Source organism: Ochotona princeps, chromosome 29, assembly GCF_030435755.1.
Source record: "Ochotona princeps isolate mOchPri1 chromosome 29, mOchPri1.hap1, whole genome shotgun sequence".
NCBI classification, from domain to species: domain Eukaryota; kingdom Metazoa; phylum Chordata; class Mammalia; order Lagomorpha; family Ochotonidae; genus Ochotona; species Ochotona princeps.
This window is the reverse complement of record NC_080860.1, coordinates 15,669,447-15,692,748: the sequence shown is the minus strand read 5'-3', so window position 1 is coordinate 15,692,748 and position 23,302 is coordinate 15,669,447. Positions and strand designations below refer to the sequence as shown.

Below are 23,302 nucleotides of genomic sequence, written 5' to 3'. Positions count from 1 at the left end.
GGGTTGTTACCAGGTGCACTTGGGGCAGCTGTCAGGTGGGACCTGAGCCCTTTGTCATCGAGGGACCGGGGAGTTCCCCAAACGAGACCAAATTTTGTGAGGTGTCTGTGTAGCCACAGAGCGACCCAGTGCTGCCCTTCATGGGTGGGGTTGTAATTCCTGCTGTTTGCTCAGTCAACATTCCCCAAACACCCGGCAGGCTCCCAGCTAACAATGTCAGGACAGTTGGCTGGGTGCAGGGTGCTGACCCATGCTGTGTATCTGCCATGACGTCACTGGGACCTGAACTGGGGAAAGAGCCACAGCAGGCTTTCTGAAGGAAGCGTCCCTTGAGCTGAGACAAGTGATAAGGGCAGCCAAGCAGCAGAGGGCCTGCCAGATGAGGGGTCTGCTTAGGTCCTGTCCTTGCTTTGACTGGTTTCTGTAGTTCTAGGCCAGCCCTGCCTCCGGCAAGGGACAGGCTGTGACAGCCAGGAAGCTGTTGGGCACTCAGTTCTGTCCTTGGCTTGTGAGGAGGCTGGCCAGGCATGCCGGGTTTCTCACCACCTCAGCCCTCTTCCTTGCATTTCCTTCTTTGACCTCAGAGCTGCCCTCCAATGCACTCAGCACCTCTGCAGCATATGCTGGGGGCTTAGGCTCCTCCCTCTCCTCTGGGAGGGGAGGCCTGTTCTGGAGAGAGAGAAAGGACCCATGGCTTCACCCTCCATACGCTCTTCCTGCAGGTCTGGCTCCCAGCCATGAAGGCTAAGGGACTGGAGATCTCAGGCACCTTCACGCGCCAAGTGGGCGCCATCTCCATGGACCTCCAGCTCACCAACAAGGCCCTGCAGGTGATGACCGACTTTGCCATCCAGTTCAACCGTAACAGGTGAGCTCCCTTTGGCCAGCCACCTTCAGGCAGGGGCTGAGAGCTCCAGACCAGAGAATGGCACGTCTTCCTGACCCCACAGGCTGTGGCTTTAGCCCCCAGTGGCGACTACTTCAGACTCCACAAATAGGGTGGGGAGAGTGTTTCCCCAGCAACAGTACCCCACCCATCAGGAGGGTCCATCCTACCCTGATACAAGTCAGTCCCGCAGCTGTCGGCACCTCCGTGGGTCAGGCCAGGGCTCCGGGGGGCTCCAGCAGCCCCTCCTGATGATCCCTCTTCCTGAACGGCTCCAGTGATGAGCAAACTGAGCCTCTAAGAAGTTGACTGAAGGGGCTGCTTCCTCGGAGGAGCCCTGGCTGAGGAGACCCAGACCGTCAGGCAGAGCAGGAAGGCTGGGGCAGGTCTGCCCCTTTCCCTCACAGGCACCGGAGGCCACAGGTGGGCCCTGAGCTGCCCTTTGCTCTCAGCAAATCTGCCGTGTGCTGGACACTTAGGGATAGCATGCCCTGTACCCAGGGCACTGGGGGTATCGTCTCACTTGAAGCATGCAACAGCCTGGGGGAGTGCAGGCCATGGCCTCCAGGGCTCAGAGAGGGCAGGGACATTGCCTCAGGTCACAGCAGACAAGGGTTTGGCTCCCAGGAAAGCCTGGAGTATTGAGCCACCGCATAGGACTGGGGTCCCCAGCTCTTCTTCCACCTGATTCCTAGTGGAGTCACTCATCCTGCAGTGTGGCAAGGACCTCACCCAGGAGGTGGAGTTCTGTGCACCTGTCTCTGTTTCCTGGGGTTAGGAATGGGTACCAGATCTGGGGCTCTCAGTCCGTATTGCTGTGCTCAACAAGGAACTGAATCTTCCTGTTTACTCATGTGCTGCTTAAGAGAAACAGAGCCTTTCTGAAACTGGCCAGCATGTATCCTGGCCAGTGCCCCCTTAGGCAGCTCACACTCTCCTGAGGGTGGGCACGGGCAGCCGCAGAGCTTTGTGGTTGGAAGAATCTGTGGCCCAGGCCCCTGGTAGTAGTAGGAGGAGCTTAAGGAGCAAGGATGGGCAAGGCCTCGCTTCCCAGGAGTCGAAGGGACAGGCACCAGCAGCAGGCCTACTGTTGGGCTGTGTCCCTTCCATCCTGTGCCACAGCCACTGAGCAGCCAGGGTGCATGCAAGAGCTTGGGGGACAAGGAGCTTGAAAGTGAAGCTCCTTGCCAGCCAGTGCTCGAGCAGCCCATCTGCATCCCACCAGCACCTGCTCCCCCGCCATACTTGTGGGGGCTTCTCTCTCCCCAGCTTTGGCCTGGCCCCCGCCGCCCCCCTCCAGGTGCATGCGCCACTGAGCCCCAACCAGACTGTGGAGATCTCGCTGCCTCTCAACACTGTGGGCTCAGTCATGAAGATGGAGCCTCTGAACAACCTGCAGGTGGGCTTCCCAGCCAAGGTGAAGGGGCATGGTGGGTGGGGACGACCCGCCCGGGGCTGACACACACTGTACCTAGGTGGCCGTGAAGAACAACATTGACGTCTTCTACTTCAGCACCTTATACCCTTTGCACATCCTCTTTGTGGAGGATGGGAAGATGGGTGAGTCCGGGCCTGCCTTGCCAAGGCCTGGGTGGGTTCACCTCCCCCTTGACCCAGTGCCCTGCAAAACATGCCACAGTGGCCACACCTGGCCCAGCAGGTGGACTGTGCCACACATACCCCTTCCCACTTGCGGGCCCTCCTGCTCACCCTCATCCTTTATTCCTTGGTAGCAGGGACCCTCAGCCATATCCCAGAACAGGCTCACTTCTGGAATCCTCCACCCTGCCCACACCCCACAAGGAAGCCTCTTGATGGGGACGGGGGATAAGGAGAGGGAGAGGCCAGCGTGAGGGAGGGTAGGAGAAGGGCAGCAGGAAGCCCAGGGTCTCTCTTACGAACAACTCAGGCCTCCTCAGAGCTAAGGGTGTGCCCAGGGTGCATGCAGCTAGACAGACCCACAGCCTGTCCCAGGCTGTTGGGGGGCCGCAGAAATGTAAGCATCCCCGCTCACTTTCCAGACCGACAGATGTTCCTGGCCACGTGGAAGGACATCCCCAATGAGAACGAAGCCCAATTCCAGATCCGAGACTGCCCGCTCAATGCAGGTAAGGACCCCTGAGCCCTGTCCCTCAGCCCTCGTTGGCCCTTGCCTGGCCGTGGGCTGCTCCCCACCCTGACGGGGACCTCCTGGGGCCTTCTGCCCTCTCAGAGGCTGTGAGCAGCAAACTGCAGAACAGCAATGTCTTCACCATCGCCAAGCGGAACGTGGAGGCCCAGGACATGCTCTATCAGTCCCTGAGGCTGACCAATGGCATCTGGGTGCTGGCTGAGCTACGCATCCAGCCCGGGAACCCCAACTTCACGGTGAGAACCCCTTTCCCACCTGCCCAGCCAGGGCCCACTCTGGCAGGCTCTGCTGCCTAGGGTCCCTCCCACTATGGCCATAGAGGGAGTCAGTTCTGCCCCTGGAAACCACCTTTCTAAAAAGCAACAACTTGGTCCTGCCAAGTCACCCCCACAGAAGTCTCCCAAGTGGGTCTTGGCCCAGAGTGGTGCCAGCAAGTTCTGTAAGGTCTGGCACTGCTGTGGGTGCCTCCCAGCAGCCACTGCTTCTGGTCTCTGCGTCTGACCCGGGCAAGAGATGGCTTCCACAGGTCCCGGGGTGGTGCTGGGGACCCATGCTGCCATGCTAGGGCCCTGGGAAGTCCTTGCTTTGCTTCTTGCCTGCACCTGCGTCGCTGGCAGCCACAGCCCTGCTGATGTTGCCTGCCCTGGGCTGCACTGGCAGTGCTGGCCCCCTGGGTGGCTGGGAGCTGCCACGGAGGCAGTGGTAACTTCGGTGGTGGTAACTTCTGTTTCCCTGTGTCTGGATGCTGCATGGCCACCTTCCCTGCTGGTGCTGCGGTGCAGGACTTGGAGGTCAGCAGAATGCTTTTCTCTCTTCCTTCTCCTCCGTCCTCCCTAGCCCCATGCCCTGGCCTGGCCCCTGTGCACCTAGCTCTCCTGCCCACACCCTGTCTCTTGGCCTTGCCTCACCCTGCTGCTCCCCAGGCTGGCTGCCCCTGCCCTCCCCTATCCCACACCCTCCGAACGAGTTGCCCCCCACTTGCACACATCCACCAAGGCCCCCTGCTCCAGGCCCACCTGTCAGGCCAGTGATGCTGAGTGGACGGAATAGGTGGCTTCTCTGTCTGCAGCCCAGTGTCCAGGCGCAGTCCTCATGTAGAGCTAAGCGGCTTGTCATCCATGCCTGCTTCGTGGGCGGGAGATCAGGACCTGCCCCCCAGGCCCTCCCCATCCACCAGGAGGGAGCTGTTCCTGCTGCTCCCACCCCCTTACCCTCTCAGATTTCCTGTCAGGCTTCTATCCTCTGGACCCCAGACCTGTAGGGGCTACAGGGGGCCAGCAATCCCTAACAGCTCTAGCTTGTGAGTCATGCCGCCTGCCAGAAGGGCTAACAGCAGGTGTGTGGGCTGCAAGTATATTTGGTCCCTGCCTAGCCGGCAGCGCTGGTCGCCCCCTCTGCTTTACCTCACATCTGCCCCAGCCGCCACCAGGCCCTGTGTGCACACCTCGCACTCCCATCTGGTGCCCCCCACTCTGCCCACTTCGTGGTTCTCCCCTCTCCCCCACCACGAAAGTGCAGGCCCAAGGATGAGCGCACCCTCCCCTCCCCTCTCTCCTACAGCTGTCCCTGAAGTGTCGAGCCCCAGAGGTGTCCCAGCATGTGTGCCAGGCCTATGAGACCATCCTCAAGAACTGAGACCCACGCAGTGCCCGCCCGGGACCTCCCAGGCCCCGGAGGAGCCCCCTGGGGGTGGCAGCTGCTGTTCCTCCTCCTCGAAGGAGGGGCCAGGCAGGACCCCCGGGCCCTCCCCCCAGGGCTGCCCACCATGGGTCCTCAGGATGGGGTCAGGCCTCCTCCTGTGGTGACCTCTCAGTGCACTCCTGTGCTCTGACTCCCCTCACCCTTCCTTGCGTTGCTGCTGACTCAGGGTCAGGTGAGGCGGGGACCAAAGGATGTGGAGCCGGAGCTGAAGGGTGGGCACGGGGCCCTCTCCTTGGGCCCCTAACCCTGCCTGCCCAGGGGTGATGGGAAAGGCCCCTGCAATGCTGCCCAGCATGGGGTGAGCCCTGACGGCCTTCCCTGGAGAGGCAGATGGGCTGCAGGAGCCGAAGGTGCTGCGAGGCAGAGCTGAAGCTGGAGCTGGCGACCGATAGCCACATCTGTCGATCAGACCACAGCACCCTGCCCCTGACCATCAAGACCAGGAGGCCACAGAGCCCCCACTGCAGCCTTCCCAGCTCACTGCCTGCCGTACACCCCTCAGCGCTGTCTCCATGGGCCCACGGCATCTGGAGCAGAGAGGGCCGGAGGCAAGGCCGAGCCAGTGGCTGTTTCTGGGATGGAGCTCAAGGTTTCTCTTCAGTGACCACCACCCCCCTTCCCGGCCTCCTCATCTCAGCTGTCTCTGTCAGCATTGGGTTCTCCTCTCCCTGCGGTTCAATAATAAAGAGAGATTCCAAATGTCACCATGGGAAACTGCTTCTGAGTGGGTGTGGATGGCTCACAGCGCCTGCGCTGTCACTAATACATCTACAAAGAAAAAATATATATATTGTATGTTTACTCTTATTTTCAAAAGAAGAAAGTGAATAAAAATAATGACAGCAAGTGTGTCCCTGGCCAGTGTGTCAGGTCCCAAGGCTCTTCTGGGAAGGGGTCCTAGGCTGCAGAAACATCCCCTCACCCGAGTCCCGGGCATGAACTGTGCCTGCCACCGGCCCGCCTCCAGCCCTGCCTGGCCAGCACCGTCCCTTGTTGCCTACAGAGATCCTGACCACTCACCTTCTGGTGCTGGCTGGCAGAACCAATGTCCCCATTTGGTTTTCCCCACCTATCTACCCTTTCGTTCTGTCTGTGTTCAATCCCTGACCCCGCCCGAGACACAGCTACCTTTCCAGCCACTGCCGGCCAGGAGACTAGCCGCCTCTCCTGCTGAACCCTCAGCCAGGAGCACCTCCCCACCTCTGACCCCTGGGCTTTGCTGTGCTGCCCTGTGGGGTCACAATCTGGAGCCCATACAGCCCTGGGATTTACCCAGCTGAATGTCCAGCAGCCGAAGGCACTGCGCACAGAGTCCCCACCCTGTCAGGGAACCGGACAGGCATGGGGATGTGTCCTTGATGGCCCACTGTGCCACCTGCTTCCTCTGACCCACACATGTGTTCACCCTGCCTGAGGAGCAACTGCCAGCTCTGTCACCCAGGGGGCTGCATCCTCCTGTCCCCACTCCTCCATCGCTGAGGCCTGAAGAAGAAACATGAATGACAGCTGCCAGATGCCCAGAACAAATCATATCAGGTGAGAAGAGCTGATGAGAAAGGTAGGTGACGCCAGCCTTATGGCACAGTAAGACCGCTGCCACTTTCACCGACAACACATATGGACACTGGTTCATGTCCCAGCCACTTCACTTCCAGTCCAGCTCCCTGCTGGTGACCTGGGAAAGAAGCAGAAGTTGGCCCAAGTGTTTGGGTTCCTGCACCCACATGGGAGACCTGGAAGAAGCACCTGGCCCAGGCCCGGCCATTGTGACCATCTAGAAAATGAACCAGTGAATGGAAAATATCTTTTGCTCGCTTTAACTTTTAGAAATGTATAAATATTTGGGAGATAAAAAAAGGCTGACCTGTTTGGGTGGAGGGTGTGGATTATCACTGGACATGTCATTGGGCCACCATGCCTACCCAATCTGTGCTGGGATCTTGGGGCCATGGGCAGGTGCTTAACACAATTGTGCCCCTCATCCTCTCACCCACGGCTCGTGCCGTGTCCCTGTGTCAGAAGTAAGTACACTGGGCCTCACTCTGGGGCCCAGGTTGTTGGAAGTGCTGGAGAGGACAATCCTGCTGTGCCCAGCTCTGCCCTCCAGCCACCCTGGGCCACCCGTGGCTCCTCCCAGTGCCCTGAGCTTGCCCAGCCAGTCAGAGACAGTCCAGCAAGGGCCTCGGGGTTGAGAGTGAGCCCCAGGTGTCGTACATTGCCGAGGCCTGTGGTCCAACCCTGGCAGCTCCAGCCAGGGTTTTGCTTTTCTGGAATGACTTGGGACTGTGTTGAGGTCAGCCATACACAGGACAGTACCTTCACACCTCCCGCAGTCTGATCTCTTCCTCCTTCTTGGCCAAGATGATCCCTTGAGTTGGGGTTCCTCCCAAGAATATGCTTGCATTGTGTGTAAGCGAATCGCTGTGGCTCCTTGGTGAACTACTGGGCACACTCCTGGACTCTACCAGCATGTTGTGGCTCTTACCAGGTGATCTTTTCTTGAGTTCTTCCTATCGGTGCAGACAGATCCATCTCAGGATTCCGAGTCACCGTTAGCCAGGCCCTGATGTGAGCTGGTGCCTCAGCGGCCTGGGTCTTCTCCGGGCCCCAGTAGTGTACCAAACCCTATATTTTTGTTTTGGGGTTTTTGGTTTTGGTTTTGGATTTGGTAAATCGTTTTTGTGGGGTTTTTTTGAGATTTATTTATTTTTATTGGAAAGTCATATACAGAGAGGAGGAGAGACAAAGAAGAAGATCCTCTGTCCGATGGTTCACTCCCCAAGCGACCACAACGGCTGGAGCTGAGCCAATCCAAAGCCAGGAGCCAGGAGCTTCTTCCACGTCTCTCAAGTGGAAGCAGGGTCCCAAAGCTTTGGGCCGTCCTCGACTGCTTTCCCAGGCCACAGGTAGGGAGCTGGATGGGAAGCGGGGCTGCTGGGATTAGAACTGGCGTCCATATGGGATCCCAGGCGTGTTCAAGGTGAGGACTTTAACTGCTACACTATTGCGCCAGGCCCTTTTGGGGTTCTTTTTATTTATTTATTTTAAAGAGTAGGTGTTTTCATAAGCTTTTTGACAACCCCCTCATATTACATGAATCTCAAAAAAAAATTTAGCACCAAAATAATTTTTTTTTAAAGATTTATTTGAAAGATAGGGTTAGAAGTAGGGTGCTCGCTTCGGCAGCACATATACTAAAATTGGAACGATACAGAGAAGATTAGCATGGCCCCTGCGCAAGGGTTAGAAGTAGGGACAGAGAGACCTATCTGGTTTTCTCCCAAAATGGTTGCTACAGCCAAGGCTGGGCCAGGCTGAAGCCAGGAGCCTGTAACTCCATCAAGGTCTCCCAGCTGGGTGGCAGGAGCCCAAGCATTTGGACCATCCTTCACTGCTTTCCCAGGTGCATTGGCAGGGAGCCAGATCAGAAGTGGGTCAGCTAGGATTGGGAGCCACTGGCAGGGGCTTAACTCACAACTGAAATGTTGGTCCATGCAAAATAAAAATCTTTGGCATCTGTAAATTTTAAATTGTAGTTATAAGACAGTGAGAGTGGCTCTCTCTCACACACACACAAATCCTCAAAGAGATGAGGCTGAATGGGGCTTTGAAAAAAAAAAAAGGAAATGTTGGGCTGGCTCAGTGTTTAAATCCTTTCCTTGCATGTACCTGGTTCCGATATGGATGCCAGTTTGTGTCCCAGCTGCCCTACTTCTCATCCAGCTCCCTGCTTGTGGCCTGAGAAAGCAGTTGAGGATGGCCCAAAGCCTTGGGACTCTGCACCTGCATGTGGGAGACCCGGAAGAAACTCCTGACTCCTGGCTTCGGATTGGCTCTGGTCCGGCCATTGCAGGTACTTGGAGAGTGAACCAGCAGACAAAAGATCTTTCTGTTATCTCTTTCTCTCTGTAAAATCTGCCTTTCCAATAAAAATAAATCTTTTTAAAGAATGTTATTTTGATTTGGATCACATCACATGTTTGTATTAATTATGCCGATGTGACATCCTTGTACTTGTATCTGTAGTAGCTTGGAGAGATGCATATCCGATGGAATCCTTGAGATGTCCGTATGGGATGCCTGGGTTTGAGTTCCTGCCCTATTCCCAGTTGCAGCTTCCTGCTAAGGTGTACCCTGGACAGCAGCAGGTAGTGCCTCAAGTGTTGGGACTTCATGGCACCTGGCTTTGGCCTGGGTCAGCCTTGGCTGTTTGGTACATTTAAGGAGTAAAACAGTGGATGGGAGAGTGATCTTTGTGTGTGTGTGTGTGTTTGCCTTTCAAATAAATAACTTAAAGATTTATTTATTTTTATTTGAAAGTCAAATTTACAGAGAGAAGGAGAGAAGTGTTCATGATACTTGGTCAGACTCTGTTTTCAGGAACTTGACTGTTTCAAGGAGTCCCGGTTAAGTGAGACGCCCCCCATTGCATCTACCCAATGCTTCCCTCACGGTTAGCTTTGGCAGGTGGGGAGGGTCTCGGTTTAGGTTTTTAGGGAGAAAACCAAAGCAGGCTCTCATACTGTCCACTTAACTGCTCAGCTGTCCCGCGAGCCCAGCCCAGGTCACACCTGCAGGTTGCTGGCCTGTGAAGTAACTTTCCCGTGGTGCCTGGAAGCAAGTCACTGTAGGCAGCGCTCACTGGGGCAGATGTGGGGGAGCGAGTAGCCGCGGGAAGTGTTTGGGATTCTGACCTGCTCCTCTCTCCTGCTTGTTATTCCATTACTGAAGCAGGGCGCACTCAGGACTTGGGTTTCATCCAACACAGCATTAGTTCATTGATTGCTTTGGTTGTTCCGGCTCTGGCTCTCGGGAGCACTTTCTGGTAGGCCCTGGCGTCCCTTTGAGCCGTGTCACCGTCCTTTAGGCATTTGGAGGCACCTTTGTGATGTGCCCTGGCACTGCCACACGCTCCAGGCTCGTTTCTGTCCTCTCTCAACCCTTGAAGCAGACATTTCTATGAGGATCCTGGTTGCTTTGGCTGGAGAGCAGCATTAGAAATGAAGATCCAGGCAGAAGTGGCCCAAGGTCCACCTGGGCACCTGGAGTCACCACTGTCCACATCTGTTTCGTGTGGCTCATGGCCTGCTGCCATGCCCATCAAGGGCCAGCTTCCTCATTCATTGTACCCTGAAGTACCTGGGTCAGGGGAACCTGGTGGTCAAGGACTTGGTGAAGGTCATGACGGTGAATTACAACACACATGAAGAGCTGGGCGAGGGTGCCAGGAAGTTTGTGTTTTTCAACGTTCCGAAACCCCTGGTGCAGCTCATGATGGTCAAGAACATGACTCCCGCACCCTTGCTGCACTTCTTCCTGGATTCTTGAGAGCAGGTCCTGGTGGAACCCAAGAGCAAGACGGAAATCATGGCACACATCCGGAGGATCTTGGGGAAGAGTAAGGAAGCCCTCAAGAAAGAGGAGCAGGAGAAAAAGCAGCTAACTTTCACCCAGCCAACTTTGGGCCCTGGAAACACTGCCTGCGAGAGTGCGTCTATGAGGTAGGACAGGTGCCCTTTCCAGGCCTGGTCACCCAGGGAGACGACGGGAAGTACAAAGCGGCTCTGAAGACCAATGGCAGGACTGAGGGCCAGGGTCACTCTGGCTGGGACAGTGGGGTCTGACCCTGGGGAAATGGGGGGGCGCAGTGGGGCATGAGGAGCTGGGATTCTTGTGGCCCCAGGTTCTGTCTCAGACATGCGGAAACCTCTTACAATAAAAGGTCCTGACACGCCTGTGTCACAGAACATGGAAAAAAGAATGAATGAAGATACAAGGGCCAGTTTTGTGAGATGCCACATCCCATATGAGCATTGATTCAAGCCCCTGTAGTCCCACTTATTTTTTCTTTTAAAACTTATTTCTTTTTTATTGGAAAGGCAGATTTGCAGAGAGAAGGAGAGACAGAGAAAAGGATCTTCCATCTGCTGATTCACTTTCCCAGTGGCTACAACGGCCAGAGATGAGCTGATCTGAAGCCAGGAGCCAGGAACTTCTGGGTCTCCCACACAGGTGCAGGGTCCCAAGACTTTGGGCCATCTCTGCTGCTTTCCCAAGCCACAAGCAATGAGCTGGATGGGAAGTAGAGTAGCAGAGATATGAACCAGCACCCATATGGGATCCCGACACATGCAAGGTGAGGACTTTAGCCACTAGCTACCACGCCAGGCCCAGAATGGAATTTTTGAGGTAGACATTTGGGACAATGATTAGGCTGTTGCTTGAGGAAACTGGTGCTGTGGCACTGTTGGTTAAGCAGCTGCTTACAGTGCCATCCTATATGGGCACTGCTTCGAGTCCCAGGAGCTCCACTTCCAATCCAGCTCCCTGCTAATATACCTGGAAAAGTCCTTGGGCCCCTGTACCAATGTGGGAGATGATGAAGCGCCTGGCTCCCAGCTTCAGTCTGATCCAGCCCTGGCCACTGCAGCCATTTGGGAAGTGAACCAGTGGAGGGAAGATCTTTCTCCCTCTGCCTCTGCTTCTCCCTCTATGTAATTCTTTCAAATAAACAAGTATATATTTTTTAATGTTTCTTGGGACTCCTGCATCGTTTCTTTGAGTCCTAGCTGCACTTCTAATTTCAGCTTCCTGCTAATCCATATCCCTGGAAGCAGCAGGTGGCCACTCAAACACCTGCCACCCACATGGGAGACCCAGATGGGAGTTCTTGGCTCTGGATTTGACCTTGGCCTGCCCTGGCAGTTGCAGGCTTTTGGGGGACAAAACCAGCAACTGGGACATCTCTCTTTCTCTCCCTACCGCCATCTTTGACTGCTTTTCAAATAAAAACATCGCAATTATTTTATATGCATAGACTGTGCCCCTTGCCCGCCCCACTCACTGTCCTGTTTCCCTCAGTGCCATCTCATTGTGCCTACAACAACCGGAAGAGGTCAGGAGCGTGACTGTCCGCATGGAGGAGGAAATGGGCTCAGAGTGTCAGGCCTGCACAGGTGACGTTGGTCTCCCCGTGGATGGCTGTCAGCCCAGCCTGTTCTCCTTCCTGGGTGCCACTGGCTGCAAGATCCACTTGGCCTTTGTGAGGTTCAGGGGCCACCGTGGGACCCTAATGTGAGAGGCGTGCCTCCCATTCAGGGCACAAGGACACCTTGGGGTGCTGTGGCAGTAAGAGGCACTGTAATCAGTGTGGCTGGGACAGAGTGCAATCCGTGCTCAGTGGTGTGACCAACAACTTGGCAAGGGGAGCCCCAAGCAGTCTCGGGTGCTTGCCTTCAGACAAGGGAGGGAAGCTGGGTACAGACCACATGAGTGAAGGTCAGAAGGGAGGATGCCCAGCTGGCAGTATTGGCTAGACTGTGTGCAATGAACAGGTAAGAAGCAGAGCTGTGTAACAGGCTGCTGCCCCTGCCCCAGTTCTGTACCTCCTCCCGGCCCGGCCCGGCCCAGCCCACTATCCGGCAGTTGGTCCTTCAGGGCTGGGCTTGGGGTTCATCGGACCCTTCCCTTCCCCCTCAGTCCTTAGCCAGCCTGGTGCTACTCTAGGCCCCTTCATTCGCCATCAGCCCAGGGTTTCTGCCCACAGCTGTCTATTTCCCTGACCACGGAGAGCTGCCAGCAACTGGCTTGGCTACAGTGCTGGGTCCTGGCTGCTGACAGCACAGCATGCACCTGCCTGGGGAGCAGTCCCAGAAGCACCGGGTGGGGTGTGTACACGACTGGGTGAGGACGAGAGATCCAACCCCACAGCCTCCGTGCTGTGTGGCATGCTGCTCTTTGGGAAGCCTGCCCTGCACACAGCCCCGCCGCCCGCCCCCTACCGCCCCCAACCACCAGCCAGGAGAGCAGTCTGAGAGGAAAGCAAGGAGGCAGGGCACAGCAGTTAGAGGCTGCTCAGGACGCCCCTATCCCACACCACAGGGCCTGGGTTCAAGCCCCTGCCCAGGAGATTCCACCTGCCCCCTAATGTACGCCCCAGAAGGCAGCAGGCCATGGCTTAAGTACTTGGGTCCCTGCTTCTGTCATGGGAGACTTACGTGGAGCTCTGGACTTCTGGCTTCTGCCATGCTTTAGTAGGCACTTAGGCCGTGAGCCAGCAGATGGGAGGTAGTTTCCTTGCCTTGCAAGTGAAGTGAAAATAAAAGATTTACCTTTTTCTTTTTTTCTTTTTTTTTTTTAGGAAGTGAATCCAGACCCATGGTGGAGGATCACTCGTTCTCTCACTTCAGGGTTTAGCTGGTCCTCCCTGCTGCACTTCCGGTAGGCTGGGATTGGGGTTGTGGTTAGTGCTCTAACAGTTCCAAGCCCCCTGTATGTCCTAGAACCTTCCCTCCTAAGGCAGGACTTTTTTTGTTAAATAAATAAATAATTCTCAGTGCCCCAGTGAGCCGTAAAATGGTTGTTGAAGAGAGAAGCAAATGAAAGCCTCACAGGTTGAGATAGGGACTGGGGTGTGAGGGGACAGAGCCAGAGAATGGGGAACCCCGAGTTTCATTCCACCAGCTCTGGGGAAGGCCAGGTTTGGGATCTGGGGCCCTAGTTTGAGGGAAGCTACAGGTGCAGACTCTGAGGGAACATGACCTTAGCAAGAAAAGACACAAGGAGACGATTTCTCGAACGTTCTTTATATATTCACGACTCCAATCCTGTTGGGATATGGGATTGGGGTTGAGGTGCTGGGATCCTCAATCCCCTCCTCCCCGGCCTAGTGTAGCGCAAAAGTGAGGGCCCGAGCTGCGGCCTCAGGGGACCCCCGCTACCCTGATCACCCCTCTCCGGGTCCCAGTCTCCCTCTCCACCCCATGCCAAGAGAAGCAAAGGGGCAAGGATTCCCCTGGGCAACAGCTTGCATAAAGAGCCGAACACGTACGTAGCAGGCTCTCAAAAGAACAGCTCAAGACCCTCCAGGCGTCGGCCACCCAGAGCGGGGACCCGGCCAAGTGGGGCCGGTCGCCCAAGGTCACGTGTCCGGGTGGCGGGACTTCCAGGCGCTCGGGTCCGTCCGGAGCGGCGCGCTGAGAGGGAGCGAGCGCGCAGGGCCCTGGCTTGTGGCTCTGAGGAGAGGAGCGTGGAACGGGGCCCGCACCCTGCCCCGGGCTTCCCCCCGCCTCGTTGCCTTCCCGCGACCCGGGAGGGGCGTCGCGGGAGGACGGGGGAGGGGCGGCGGCGCTTACCTCATCGCCGCCGGCGGGAGGCCCCGCGCGCTCCCCTGCTCGCCTGCTCGCCCGCGCCGCGCCTGAGGCGACGAGTGCCGGCGCCGGAGCGGGAGGAGGACGAGGAGGTGAAAGGTGGGGGGGAGTGGCGGAAAGCGGGGCGCTGCGAGGAGGGCGCACCTCGGCGCCCCGAGCTTGCCACCCGGCGCCGGCGTTCGCGCGGCGGAGGCGGTGTCTGCGCGGCGCGCCCGGTCGGTTCTCGCCTCAGTCTCTCGGCGCCCGCCGCTAGTTCCTCCGTCCTCGTCGGAGACTCTCGGGGCGCGCGGTGGCGGGCGCCGACCCACGAGCCTTGCCGGCGCGGGCCGGCCATGGGGGGCAGCCTGCGGGTGGCCGTTCTGGGCGCCCCGGGCGTGGGTAAGACGGCCATCATCCGCCAGTTCCTGTTCGGAGACTACCCCGAGCGCCACCGGCCCACGGACGGGCCCCGCCTCTACCGGCCCGCGGTGCTGCTCGACGGTGCCGTCTACGACCTGAGCATTCGCGACGGTGACGGTGACGTCCCCGGCCCGAGCCCCGGAGGTGTCGAGGTAGCGGCTCCCGAGGGGCGGGCAGGGGCGCGTGCCTGGAGAAGGTGCTTGTGCTCGGTGCACACCGGTGCGGGGCCGCGTGGAAGGGGATTGGGAAGAGGATGAGTGTGTCTGTGTGTCCAGGGGCCCGTGCGCCCCAGGCTGTCCGTGTTGCCAAGGCGCGGCCCCCTCCTTTCACAGGTGCCTCTGCCTTCGCCGCCTCCGCTTGTCAAAGACGAATGAGTGAGTGTGAGTGTGTGTGTGTGTGTGTGTGTGTGCGCATCTGGGGTCTTAAGCACAGCCGCAGTGCGAGACGCTGGGGTCGGGGTCGGGGCCGGGGGTGTGGTACTTCCTTGGAGGCAACTAGGGCTTCCCGGAGGGGGCGGCGGCGTCTGAGCCGAGCCTTGGCAGCACAGCGGTGGGGAAAGTTTGGTGTGAAATCAGTGGCCAATGTGCTGCAGGTGCGTCTGGCAGAACTCGGGCGCGCACGGCTGCCGGCACTCGGGTGGGGGCGGTGCACGCGTCCCAGCCCAGGTGGGGACATTCAAGGGAGATGAGCGAGCCGCCCCAGCCGGGTTGAGCTGGAAGGAGAAAGCAGGGACAGGCCGGAGGCTGCCAGGCACAGGGGCAGCCACAGGTAGAGCTCAGAGAACTTGGGGGGCGCGGGGAGGGGTGGCCGGGGGTGCAGGAGTTGACAGAGCTCTCCGGAGAGGGTGGCTGGGGGCGCAGGACTGCCGGTGTGTGGCTCCAGCGTCAAGTCTCCCCCCCACGCACACCCCAAGCCCAGCAAAGGGAAGCGGGCTCCCCCCAACCGCGGCCTCCCGCCCCCAGGAGCGACCGGACCCCAAGGACTGGAGCCTGCAGGACACAGACGCCTTTGTGCTGGTCTATGACATCTGTAGCCCGGACAGTTTCGACTACGTGAAGGCCCTGCGACAGCGGATCGCCGAGACCAGGTAGGCGGCGTGGTGGAGGCGGCACAGGGCTGTGCCAGGCTGCCCAGACCAGGCTGGGTCTTTGCCTGCGGGGAGCGAGTAGGCGCTCCCACCGTCGGAGGGCGGGAGGGGGGAGGGGAGGGGACAGTGGCGCGCCTCGAGCCTTCCAGAAATGTCCATGAGGTCTGCAGCTGTCCGAGCTTGCGCCCACAAGGGCCGGCTGTGTGCTGGGGGTGGGGAGCAGGCGGGCTCCGACCTCAGCAGATGCGCCTGCGTGTGTACACCCTGGGGGGCGTGTGTGTTTGGTGCTGTGCGGGGAGAGGGTGGTCCCCGGCGACCCACCTGCCTGTCTCCTTCCTCCCCCCACCTCCCCCGGGCCGCAGGCCGGCAGGAGCGCCCGAGGCGCCCATCCTCGTGGTGGGCAACAAGCGGGACCGGCAGCGGCTGCGCTTCGGCCCCCGGCGCGCGCTGGCCGCCCTGGTGCGCAGGGGCTGGCGCTGCGGCTACCTCGAGTGCTCGGCCAAGTACAACTGGCACGTGCTGCGGCTCTTCCGCGAGCTGCTGCGCTGCGCCCTGGTGCGCGCGCGCCCTGCGCACCCTGCCCTGCGCCTGCAGGGGGCGCTGCACCCGGCGCGCTGCAGCCTCATGTGACCGGCCACTGGACTGGACAGGCTCGCCCGGCTGTCCTCGGATTGGACAGGGCCGGGCCGGACGAGCGACGCTCCGCCTCTCCACGGCGTCTGGGCTGCGGGGAAGGGCCTCAAGCCCCGGTTCTCATCCCGTGGGCTGGGCGGGACTGGGCGATGGCGCGGACTGGGAGTGCGCTGGACATACTGGTCCCTGGCCACCGCCCGCGAGGTAATAAAGGTGCGGACCGTGGCGCGTGTCTGGGGTTTGTGGTGTGGGCTGCTGGAGCTTCAGGCGTCCTGAGCGGTCGTGTCCGGCTCCGACGCCCGCCCGCCGGGGGCTGCAGCTTGCAATCTAACTGGCCCTCATGTCCTCCCCGTGCCCCCCCCCCCCACTGCGTTCCCACGCGACAGACTGGTGGCTGGAGCAAAACTTTACTGTCAGAGGCTCTGCCGGCCACAGGTCCTCGGCACGCCGGGGGCGGCCCGGCCCTCTAAGGCATTCAATAATATTAGTCATTATTAAATAGCAACTCTCATCCCTCGATCGGGATGTGCAACACAGGTCCCTTTGAGCCACGTGGTCCCGAGGGGTCTGGTCCCATGAGGTCTGGTGCTTCAAGAGGCGGATGGGGGTGAGGGGGCTCCCTGATGCAGAGGGGGTTAAGGCCACACAGGAAGAGGAAGAAGGGGCTGGGGTCTGGCGGGGTCCATCACATCGAGGAGTCCGGCGCAGCCCTGGGGGCCACCGCGGGCGGGCCGGGCCAGCCCCCCACCTCCGTGGCTGCGGACGGGCGGCGGGGGCCCCGCGGCGTGGGGATGCGCGAAGGTTTGCGGTCTGGCTGTGTGTCCATCCGGCCCCGGGCCCAGGTCCTGGCAGGTTCCGGGGCGTCGGGAGGCGCCCCCGCGGCAGGACAGGGGCTGCCTTCGTCGGAGGAGCTGGACAGGGCTTGGCTGCGGGCCCCGGGCAGCCCGTTGGCCGTCTGGCCCGGGTCCCCTGCTTGGCCACACTTGCTGCCCAGGACGCTGAGGGACGAAGAGGAGGAACTGGAGGAGCAGTAGGCAGAGTCCGGGGCCGGAGGGTCCGGGGCGCGGGCCGGGTCGGGGGCCGCCCCGGAGGGGCTGCTGCCCGTGCTGGTGGCCTGGGCCTCGAGGGCGCGGGCGTTGGCCAGGAACTCCTCCTCCAGGCGCCGGAAGAGCTGCTGCTCCTGCTGGGGGTCGAGCTGCAGGGGCGTGCGGAAGACACTGGCCGGTGTGGCGCCCAGCTCGGGGCTGGGGCTGGAGGCTCGCGGGGTGCGCACAGCGGCGGGGCTGCGCGCACGGGGAGTGTGCGGGGTGCTCCTGCCCGAGCCCGCGCCCACCCGGCCCCCGGGGACCCACGCGTGCTGGCCGTCCCGGTCCCTGCGCACCAGCAGCACGGCCTGCTCCTCTCGGCTCTGGCTCCGGGCCCGCCGGCCAGGGCTGGGGGCCGCTGCCAGCTGGGCACCCCTGCCGCCCGTAGTGGTTCCCCGGGGCCGCCCCCGGTCCAGCCGGTCACGGGACTGGCTGCGCGGGGCAGGGGTCCGCCTGGGGGAGGCCGGGGTGCCTGTGGTCAGCCGCCGGCTGGGCCGCTCCCTCCGGGGGCCAGTGCTTGGGTCGTCGCTGCGGGCACCAGGGGGGCCGCTCTGGGCCGAGGAGGCGGAAGAGTCGCTGTCCCCGGAGTAGCGGCGGGCGCGGGGGTGCGGGGGCAGCTGATCTCGGGGCCTGGGCCAGGGGAACAAGAGAGAGCCGGGCTGACGGAAGGACGTCTGTCCTGGGGACTTCCAGGGAGAAGTGACAGACTTCCTGCAGCTGCTTTAGGGCCCCAGGCTGGCCCTCCCCAAGGCGGGGAAGGGGGGCCGGAGGGAAGCCGGGCTTGGACTGGCTCCGGCCCAAACCCCAAGGCCCGCCCAGCCGTGTTGTTGGTTTGGCTGGGTTGCCATGGAGATGGGAAGCCAGGCCCACCCCCACCCACGGGAACCTTTCCCAGGGAGTGAGTCACTTCGCAGCGCTCCGGCGGCGACTTGGTCACCCAGGGCCCGGGCGGACGCCCCTCCTGGTCTCGGGGCTCACCTGAGCGGGGGCTCGGGCCCCTCTTTTGTGCTTCGGAAGCTGAGAGGCGTCGTGTCGGGCCGCGAGCCTCGGCGTTCAGCCCCCGGGACGGGGCTCCCGGGGCGGGGACTGGGGCTGGGGGACCCCCTCTGCGGGGACAAGGCGCGGGCCCTCTGCTGGGCTGGGCGGTGGGCTGCCAGGGCGAGAGGGCAGGGGTGTGAGGGGCAGAGCCCCCGACGGGAGCCCCGGCCCACCCGCCCACTCCCCAGGGCACTGACCGGCCGAGGAGCAGCGGCACGGGTCGTGCTTGTCCAGGTAGTGCTCCAGCGTGTCCCAGCCGCCCCCGACGCGCACCATCACATGGCTCCGCAGCACCTGCAGGAGCCGGGGAGGAGGCGGGTCACCACCGCGCCCCCCGCCAGGCTGCCAGCCCCCCGCCATGGCAACCCCTGACTCACCCGCACAAAGATGAGCAGGCTGGAGTCGCCCACGCGGTACTTGCCCTCCGAGACCTTGATCATGGGGAACTGGTCTGGGCAGGTGCAGTGGCCCAGGATCTCCCTCACCTGCAGCCAGGGAGGACAGGGCAGGAGGTCAGGGGTCACAGTTCGCCCCTCCTCAGGGCTCTTATGTCAGCAACTCCAGGGGTCAGGAGGAAGTAACTCCTCCCAGGGTGTCAGGGGTGGAGACTGGCCTGCGCAGCGGCAATTTGCACCCACGTGGCCATCACCAGCCCCTCCTGGCTCTGCCAATGCAGGGAGCTGAGGGAGACCCCCAGGCCACAGGGCCAGGGACCCCAAGGAGGAGCAGCCCTCCACTGCCCCCTCTGCCCGTTTTTAAGACCAGGAGGTGGAGGGCCACTGGGGGGCCGGGCCCCAGGACACAATTGCAGGTTGAGCCCGAGACACGTGGGGACACACACCCCAACAGGCACCAACAGGCCACCCACTCGGGATGCACACCACAGCACACGTGCTTCCCGGGCTGGGCGCTGCCAGGCTGGCTGTGTGTGGGCGGCCCTGCCCGCCTCCCTGCCCACAGAGGCGCCGGAGGAAATGAGCAGGTGGGGCCTTGGGTGACCCTGGCTCAGGACGGGGGTGGGGCAGCAGCCTCTGCCCACGGCCATCCGCCTCCCCCACCTTCTGGTGATAAAAAGGACACAGATTCTGTGGGGGCCCCGGCTGGCTGCGGGGGCGGCAGGGACACCCAGGTCCCAGGAGAGGTGGGAGCCAGCGCCACCTGAGCCCAGGCTGGGCCAGTAAGATGGCCTCCGGTGTCATAAGGGGAGAAGAGGAGCTGTCTGGGGGTGTGCTGGGCACTTCCCCCTGAAGCCATGCAGCTCCCAGTCCAGGGCGGGTGCCTGAGTCACGCAGGACACAGGAACGCAGCTTCACTTAGCAGGTGCACAGTTAGCACCAACAGGAAGAGGGATGAGGAGGCAGGCCCCCCGGGCGCCCTGTGCGACCTCCCCCTCCGTGGGTGTCCTGCTGGGCGCTGCAGACACCGGGTGGTCCCTGGGGGTGCGCGCGTGGGTGCGCAGCCAGGTGTGTGCCTGGGCTGGGAACTCACCAGCTCGTCCAGGTTGCGCAGGTCGCTGAGCGTCATGCGGGGCCCGCGGCTGGCAGCCCCGGGGGCGGAGGCGGCCCCGGTGGCCCCTTCGCCCGCCGAGGTCCCTCCTGCCGCAGTGGCCGCCGCGGGGGTGCTGGGGGCCGAGGGTGCGGCGCGGAGCTCCCGCTCGATCTCCTGCTCGAACTGCACGAGGCGCGGGGCGAGCAGGCCGAGGCGGGCCCCGCGGCGCGCCACCTCCAGCAGGCACAGCACCACGCTCTTCTCGTTCTTGCGCAGCACCAGGTCCTCCGTCTCGAACATGAGCACCTCGGGCACGCCCAGCTCGGAGCGGCACCAGCCGATGAAGGTGGCCACGTTGTCGCGGGCCACGAAGGAGCCCGGCGCCACGCCGTGCGCCTGGAAGGCCACTCCGTGCGCAGGCCGGGCGGCCGCCAGGGCGCGGGCGGCCTCGGTGACGGCGTTGGCATGCTGGCAGAGGGTCGTGCCCGTGGCCAGGCCCAGCAGGAAGCCCTCGCCGCCGCCGGGCAGGCCCAGGCCGTACAAGGCGTTGAGCCACTCGGCCAGGTCCTCCTTCATGGCCTCCACATAAGCCTCGCTCGAACGGAACGGCCGCACGCTCTTGGCTGCAGAGCCGGCGATGCTCGCCACTGGGTCCGCCATGCCCGGGCCCGCCGAGTCACTGCGGAGAGGGACACGGGTGGGAGGGCAGTGCTGTCACGGCCCAGCAAGCCACCCACCAGCCTGTCATTCAAGCTGAATGCCCGAGAAACGGTTCTGTGCCTCAGTTTTCCTGGTCTGTGAAATGGGTACATTTACCTACCTCTTAGCAGTCAGCAGAATAGTGGCTTTTTTTTCTACACCCTCAACTTAGGGTCGTAAGTAGCTCTTTTTTTGGGGGGGGGGGGACTGGGAATTGGCTGAGGCTCAGGCCCAGAAGGCACGATGAGGAGGGACAGGTCCTGGGGACCAACCCCAGGAGGGGTCTGATCCCCTGCTCCCCTGCTCAGGTCCTGGCCCCTCCCCAAGCCTCAGGTCCCTGGAGACTCTGCCTGGCCGTTGCTGGGTCGGCGGGGAGGTCTCCATTTTACAGATGCGATAAACTGAGGCTCAGGAAGGGGTAAGTGCTCCCCAAGGGTGGCAGGGCAGAGGTGGGGGAAGCAGGGTGCCCCGGCCTGAGCGCCCCCGCACGATCCCCGCCACCGCAGTCTGGCCTGCGGGGGTTCAGGCCCCGTCTCCCAGGCAACCCCACCCCAGGCCCCGGTTCTTCCTCTCCGCCCTGGGTCTGCGCCCCCCGCGGTTCCTCGGCCCAGAGAGGGTGCGGGCCGCCCAAGGTCACACAGCCGCGGGGCGCAGAGGCCGTGCCGGTTCCCGTGGGGGCGCCGGGGGAGGCTGCCCGCGCTCACCTGACTCATCCCGCGGCCCCGGGGAGCATCGTCCCGGCGCGGACCGGAGCCTGGCCGCCCGCCGCAGGGAGGCGCCGCCCGAGCTGCCGCCGCCGGGGTCCGGATCCCCGATCCCCGATCCCCGGATTCCCGATCCCGATCCCGGTGCCGCCGCTGCGGCCCTGGCGCCCGCGCCTCCGCCCCGCCTCCCTGGAATTCGGATCCGGCCCGGAGGGGTGGGCGGGGCCGCGCGCTCTTAAAGGGGCCGTGGCGGAGCCGGGGAGGAGCCCGGAGGGTCCGCCCGGGAAGGGGCCTGGTGCGCCGGTCCCGCGGCTCCCGCTCCACCCCAGAGTGCCGGGGGGCTGGGGGCGGCCTGGGGCCCCTGTCCTCGTCCCCGCCCCCGACCGGCGGCACAGGCTGTCCCCGAGCTGAGGCCAGGAAGCGATAGGGGCCGGGGGCTGCGCAGTCACCTCCGGCCGAGCCAGATAACCGAGGCCGCGGCTGGGGTGGCGGCGACGGGGGCGTCCCGGGTGGGGAGCCCCGGGGGCGGGGGCGCCCGTTTCACGGATGAGGACGCCGAGGCCCCGGCCCGGCGGGGTTAACCGGCCACGGGGTTCTTTTCAAACGGCAGGGGAGGGACAGCGGGAAATCCTGCCCCCTGCGCCGGGCCCAGCGCCACCGCCGGGCGGGGCCTGTCTGGGCGGCAGCCATGCTGCGGGCGAGGGCCGGCGGGGGGCACGCCGCCAAGCCCAGCACTGTCCTCTGGGCCTTAATAAAGCTCCTACTTGGTGCCCCACCTGCCCTTGTACCACAGGTACCTGCGCGCACGCTGGGCGGGGCAGGGAGCGGCAGGTGGGGCTGGCTGGGATCTGAACTCTAGTTTCAGGTTCAAGGGTATTTATGGAGCACCTACTGTAAGCCAACCCTCCCCCTGCCCACCCTGCAGCCTCAGCAGGAGAGGCAGATTGGGCAAAAGCGACTACTGTATGCTGAGCCTGGTGTGGGGCCAGCCTGGGCAGCGCTGGCGGGAGGTGGAGGACGAGGCCTCAGGGTATCCGCTGGAAAACTGGGCACAAGCACCGTCAGCCAGGGGGGGTGCTGCGTGCCCAGTGTGTCCACGCAGTGGGGCCAACTCCTGCTGCCTCCAAAGCATCCTGAGTAACCAGGACCAACATGGTGGCTGCTGGGCGGCCCGAGCACAGGGCCGGCCACCGTGGGCCAGGCGGGGGTGCCATGGAGGGGGCTCCGGGCAGGGGGTGCCCTGTGGCTGCTGTGCAGGGCCGGGCAGGCAGTGGGTGGCGGGGTTGGTGCTTTCTGGCTGTGTCTGTCAGGGCAGAGCTGATGTGATGTGCTGAGGGTTGCGGGGAGCTGGGCTCACGGTGGTGAGGGTGTCACCCCAACACTGGGGACCACCTTTCCTCCTCTGAACGCTGAGCCGGGCCCCGTCCTGCTACCGGCTGGGGTGGCTAATCTCGGGCCTCAGTTGTCCCGTGTGTGTGATGGCACAACAGGCTTCTGAAGCCTAATTCCTGGTATTACTGAGCTCAGGGTGGCCCGGGTGACAGAGCTTCACGGCTGCGTGGTGAGCATGCAGTGCTGCCCCCTGGGATGGCTCCCATCTCCCCGCGGCCGCCCCGCTCCTTGTGAGACCAGGAGAGGCAGCCGACTCTACCAACCCCGAGCCAGGTGCCCACAGCCCGGAGGCTGACGTGTGCCTGCCAGGCTGGGTGCCCACAAGCAGCCCGCCTGGCCTCCAGCACAGCTGGTGCCCGGATGCCTCCCTGAGCGAGGCTAAGGGTAAGGTAAGGCCCTCCAAGCTGGACTTTGCTCAGCACTGCACTGCGTGGGACCGTGAAGCTGCCTGGAAACCAGTGTTAAGCCCGACCCACAACTTCTGGGGTGTGGAGCGAGGCGTGGAACCGGGAGTGGAACCTAGGTGTGTTTTAAGATTTATTTTTATTGTAAAGTCCAATTTACAGAGAGGAGAGACAGAAATATCTTCCATCAGCTGATTCACTCCCCAAGTGGCTGCAACAACTGGAGCTGTGCCGATCCGAAGCCGGGAGCTTCTTCCGCGTCTCCCACACAGGTACAGGGTCCCAAAGCTTTGGGCCATATTCGATTGCTTTCCCAGGCCACAAACCAGTGCCCTTGTGGGATCCTGGTGCTTGAAGGTGGAGGATTAGCTCATGGAGCCACTGTGCCAGTCTGTTGCTCCCCTCCCCAGACGGCGATGGCAGCCAGGGCTGGGCCAGGACAAAGGCAGCAGCTCCGTCGGGGTTTCCTGTCCCTGGCAGAGGCCCATTGGAAGTGTGGCCGTCAG

At 62.1% G+C, this 23,302-nt stretch overlaps 3 protein-coding genes, 2 non-coding genes and 1 pseudogene across 6 annotated transcripts in view; 5 read left to right on the top strand and 1 right to left on the bottom strand.

The window, feature by feature from the left end:
* The window catches only part of AP1B1 (adaptor related protein complex 1 subunit beta 1), a 47,639-nt gene extending 42,874 nt beyond the window's left edge, over positions 1–4,765 (top strand). For both annotated transcript variants that reach the window (XM_058656486.1, XM_058656487.1), the window contains 6 exons: positions 723–868; positions 2,156–2,285; positions 2,362–2,446; positions 2,908–2,994; positions 3,099–3,253; positions 4,578–4,765. In XM_058656486.1, coding sequence (XP_058512469.1) covers positions 723–868; positions 2,156–2,285; positions 2,362–2,446; positions 2,908–2,994; positions 3,099–3,253; positions 4,578–4,652 — 678 coding nt within the window. In that variant the 3' untranslated portion in view covers positions 4,653–4,765. The remainder of the gene's footprint in view (positions 1–722; positions 869–2,155; positions 2,286–2,361; positions 2,447–2,907; positions 2,995–3,098; positions 3,254–4,577) is intronic.
* On the top strand, positions 1,118–1,214 carry LOC118759883 (small nucleolar RNA SNORD125). Its single transcript, XR_004996448.1, has one exon. It is a non-coding gene; the product is annotated as a small nucleolar RNA SNORD125 (small nucleolar RNA).
* A 3,123-nt stretch (positions 4,766–7,888) lies between the features above and the next one.
* LOC131478321 (U6 spliceosomal RNA) lies at positions 7,889–7,996 on the top strand. Its single transcript, XR_009244411.1, has one exon. It is a non-coding gene; the product is annotated as a U6 spliceosomal RNA (small nuclear RNA).
* A 1,726-nt stretch (positions 7,997–9,722) lies between these two features.
* LOC101529311 (small ribosomal subunit protein mS25-like) lies at positions 9,723–10,342 on the top strand (annotated as a pseudogene).
* Positions 10,343–14,044: 3,702 nt separating this feature from the next.
* RASL10A (RAS like family 10 member A) lies at positions 14,045–15,983 on the top strand. The gene is made up of 3 exons (XM_004591958.3): positions 14,045–14,418; positions 15,229–15,353; positions 15,716–15,983. Exons 1-3 carry the CDS (start codon positions 14,200–14,202, stop codon positions 15,981–15,983), a joined length of 612 nt encoding a protein of 203 aa, XP_004592015.1. The 5' UTR covers positions 14,045–14,199.
* Positions 15,984–16,377: 394 nt separating this feature from the next.
* On the bottom strand, positions 16,378–21,144 carry GAS2L1 (growth arrest specific 2 like 1). Its single transcript, XM_058656741.1, has 6 exons — positions 21,001–21,144; positions 19,598–20,276; positions 18,487–18,594; positions 18,307–18,403; positions 18,050–18,221; positions 16,378–17,701 (listed from the first exon to the last, which is right to left on the bottom strand). Exons 2-6 carry the CDS (start codon positions 20,255–20,257, stop codon positions 16,672–16,674), a joined length of 2,067 nt encoding a protein of 688 aa, XP_058512724.1. The 5' UTR covers positions 20,258–20,276; positions 21,001–21,144; the 3' UTR covers positions 16,378–16,671.
* Between the last annotated feature and the right edge of the window lie 2,158 nt (positions 21,145–23,302).